At 48.3% G+C, this 4,227-nt stretch overlaps 1 protein-coding gene across 1 annotated transcript; it reads left to right on the forward strand.

Moving 5' to 3' along the window:
• The first annotated feature begins 365 nt into the window (after positions 1-365).
• LOC123167063 (auxin-induced protein 15A) lies at positions 366-1,093 on the forward strand. Its single transcript, XM_044584899.1, has one exon. It carries the CDS (start codon positions 555-557, stop codon positions 852-854), a length of 300 nt encoding a protein of 99 aa, XP_044440834.1. The 5' UTR covers positions 366-554; the 3' UTR covers positions 855-1,093.
• The last annotated feature ends 3,134 nt before the right edge of the window (positions 1,094-4,227 follow it).

The following is a 4,227-nucleotide window of genomic DNA, read 5'->3' on the forward strand; positions in this document are numbered from 1 at the left end:
TAGGGTGTGGCGCCGGCGTGGCGGGCGCTACACAAAAGGGTCAGGGGTGTGAAATAGTTTCGCATCCAGTTCATTCTGTGAATTTATTTCGTTTTCAGATCAAAATTGTCAGATTTGTCCTCCAAGCCTCGACCTGGCTCACCAACCTCAGCTCACCGTGCGTACAATGCACTTGTACTGCCGCCTCTCGACACACTGGCCCGCCCATTCACGTCTCTGCAGCCAGCTATAGCACGGGGATTGATTTGATTAAATATCAATGCATGCAATGCAGATACACACATAGATATCTAGGGACAGTACACTCCCATGTGCCATGTGCAGCTTAGCAACAAAGAAACCGCCACACAACCAGTTGCAGCGCACGCCATGCTGCACGCTCAGCTCAGATCAGACCACCTCTTGATGATTGCCTCCAGTAGAGCAGAGCCGGAGCTATAAATACGGAGCTGGCCTCGGTTCCCACCACTCTTCACCATCACTCCAGTCTCGAGCAACACACACACCACAAACATCAACCAAGCAGCCCAGTCTTGTTTGCTGGAAGGAGATCAATGGCGGGGAAGCTCTACCAGCTCATGGCCAGGCTGCACCTGGCCAAGGGGCGGGCGTCGGCGGACGTGCCTAAGGGCCACTTCGCGGTCTACGTCGGCGAACAGCGGAAGCGGTTCGTCATCCCGACGGCGTACCTGAGGCACCCGTCCTTCCTCGTGCTGCTCAAGCGGGTGGAGGACGAGTTCGGCTTCGACCACCGCGCCGGCGGCGGCCTCACCATCCCCTGCTCAGAGGGCGACTTCGCCGACATCGTCGGTGGCTGCTCGTCCTCCTCCTCCCCGGCGGTGGATTACCACTAGATATGTAGTAGCAGCTCATCCGACCACACCGGCGCCGGCGCATGCATCGGCCGGTCCAGCCATCGATATGATCACTGCTAGATTGCTACATTAGGACGGATACATTTTGTTATTAGCTGAGGATTAATTCTTCTTGGAACGTGGCATTAGTACTCACCAATGTACTGTTGCATTTGCTTGAACCATGTAAATTACTCGTCACATTAAGGGATATAAGTAATTCTGCTGTTCTCATCTCATCACATTGCAATTTTCTCCGGATCCATGTTCGATGTTGGTTGCTTACAGTTTGTACCATAGGAAAGCCAAAGGTTTTTCTGTTAGGAGTGACGATACAGTGGGACACGAATACTAGCTAAATACATTCAGTGCCACTGTGTTCGAGATTCAACTCACAAGACCTGAATTCACTTCAGGCTTTCCTCTGCCTATCAGTACCACGATTCCACCACTTTATTACACGATATATAGGCAGTAGATCATTCTCTCAGCTTTTTTTAACGTGGATGGTTTTCTTAACTTCATGCAGTAGTTTTTTCTTTTAAAAAGGAGGATTACCCGGACCTCTGCATCATTTTGATGCACACAACCATTGATAGGCAGTAGATGATGAATAATGTCAATCTACTCCCAATATCACACACTTAAGGGTTCCATGTCTTAACAAAAAACCGCTTCACGCCCTGCGTTGTCAGGTGGCAAGCAATCTGCCACCGCCGGCCCTTAACCTTCCACACCCCCCCCCCCCCCTCCCTTTTCCTTGCTGCCGCAAGTCAGCGCCGCATCAGGGGCAACGTCTGGAACCGTCGCTCGAAGCTGATGCTCGCCCAAATAGATCAGGGGCAACGTCTGGGGCGTCAGCCTAGTTGAGGAGGCTCTGTTGTGGCTGCCTCTCGCCCACTCGTAGGTGGGGTCCCTCCATCGCAGGAGGGGTCAGTCCACCGATGAGCCTCTCTGTGCCTCAATCTAGCGTGGCCAGGTGGGTTCGCCAACGGGTTTGATCCATGCCATATCTGGTCGGTGGCCGCGGACTTGAGCCGGGCCAAGCCTTTGTCAGTGGCACGTTGCCTTCCTCTGGTGACCTCGGATCGGTAGATTGGTGGCGGTGCATGGGCTAGCTTGTGGCTCACTCTCTAGCAAGCAACATTGCAACAACTGTTGGCGATGCTCCTCGACCATGTAGGGGGCAAGGTGCGTTGTGGCGGGTGGTCCTGGCGAAGTTGTCGCCGTCGGTGGCAGCCAAGCCTGGATCCAGATCTGGAGTCCTTGGTCCATTGTGGCGGGTATGATGGCTTGAGTACCCTCAGGGAGGTGTGCAGTAGGGGCCGAGCGAATGTTGGGCACCTCGGTGTCGGCGCTTGGCTCCCCCTTGCCAACACCTAGGGTTTCGTTTGCACCTATCTTTTACACATGACAACTTTTTCTCTCTGTCCTTTCTCCTTGCCAGCACGATCAACGCTCCTTGGTCTGGAGCGAGAGGGTAGAGGGTCCAATCCTCTCCGACATCAGTTTTGGTGGTGATGATGCGACAAAGTCAGGTGGTTTGTTCCAAGTGGCCCATGTTCGCTTGTTGTAAGCGTCGTTGGTCGTATCTTGCCGTGGTCTGGCCTCTCATGTGCTTCTTCTCAACAGCTTGCTGGAGGTGTCTAGTAGTGCACTCCCGGTGCTTCTTAACGTGTTCGGCTTGTTTTGCGGGGTTCTTTTTACCAGCGTGCATAAGAATTATCTCAATACTATGTATCGCTCCGCTGTGTGGCTTTATTTTTTTATAAAGTGAGGATATGTTTCGAGTATGGCACACACTTATATTGATATGTGGGTTATGTATATGTTTCTATCATTGCTCCGCCCACCGTGTCACATGCTGATTGATGAGCTGAAGCAAGAGCCCCTGGTTTCGAGAAAGGAACACTTGCGTCAAGATATATATCATGACAAAAGGTATTTATTTGCCATCATCATGTACAATATTCTACCGATTGATCATTGTATACAATTTTCAGTAGACTGTAGAGTATCACCGGTTGATCCGACAAAAAAAAATGTATCGCCGATTGCAGCGGCGACGGGAACCCTCGCTCCCACCACCGAACCATTCCATCAGGTCAGGTGACGGGTCCAAATTTAACGAGCCGACAGTCGTTGCCGTGGTGCTCTCCGAATGGCGCGCAGAGCACTAAATATGCAACGCTCTCGTGTACCAGGACCGTATCTGCATGCCGATCTCATCTATGGGGTCTCAGATTCAGACTTTCTTGACACACGAGTAATGGCTCATGTGAGCCGATCACCCGAACCCTCCCGTTCTCCATGAATACGCAGCGATCGCCGTTTGTCAACTTGGCATTCAAGGGGACAAGTAGCTACGCAGCAGCACAGTGGTCGATTGTCAATGCGGTTGTTTCTGGACGACGCTCCGGGAAGAAATGAGCGGCGGTGCGTTCATGTAGTACTGTAGTTTTCCATCCGAGCCACATGGCATGTCTGCTTAACCTAAGGAAAGTGTACTCCAAAACAATGCCCCAAGCTTAAGCTTAACTTAGGACCAGTCCTTTTGAGCGGCTTAAAAAATAAGCTGCTCTCCCCAGCTTAAGTAATAAGCCACTTCCTAATTTTGTTGTGTCTTCTAAATTAGTTATCTCATAACTAGTTTAAAAGCTCTAATAAATACGAGAGACGGCTTATCGGAAAAACGTATGACAGAGTGTTACGTCCTCTTGTTTCCTCCAGAATTATAAGATTACATAAATTCGAATGTAAGAGTGCTTGAAAGCGCGGAAAAAACCGAAAATGCCAAACTGAGACCGAGCTCCATGGAGTCTGTATTTTGAAAATTCAAAATTCATACTTACATTTTAAATATTTTTGAAAAAAAATGCATGTATACCAGAGGCATAAGGTACATTTCTCATGAAGAAATGTGTTAAAATGAGAGCTACACAATAAAATGTGGTTTTTCAACACATGCATTGTTCATTCTTAAAGTCCATGATTTATTTTGTGCAGCTTGACATGCAAGGTATTTCATCTTAAAAAAATTTATATATATATATACATTACATCCTTGTATACGTGTATATTTTTCCAGATTTTTAAACTAAAATTTATTTTTTGTTTTTTTGCAAAATTTCATCCTCCAAGGAGGCAAGGAGTTCGGTCTCCAAAATGCCCTACTCATAAAAAACAAAGGAATTCTAGCCAAGAGATTGGAGAGGATGGAAATTTACAGTCTAGAACTCCAAGTGGTTAAAGCAAAATCACACAGAACAAGGGAGCCGCTTGTTCTTATTGAATGACCGTTTCATCGACCAGAGGAGTGAATTGAAGATTTTTATCAACTTCTTCGAAGGAAGCTAACTTTTGAAAGAAATAT

Source organism: Triticum aestivum, chromosome 7D (genome assembly GCF_018294505.1).
Source record: "Triticum aestivum cultivar Chinese Spring chromosome 7D, IWGSC CS RefSeq v2.1, whole genome shotgun sequence".
NCBI classification, from domain to species: Eukaryota; Viridiplantae; Streptophyta; class Magnoliopsida; order Poales; family Poaceae; genus Triticum; species Triticum aestivum.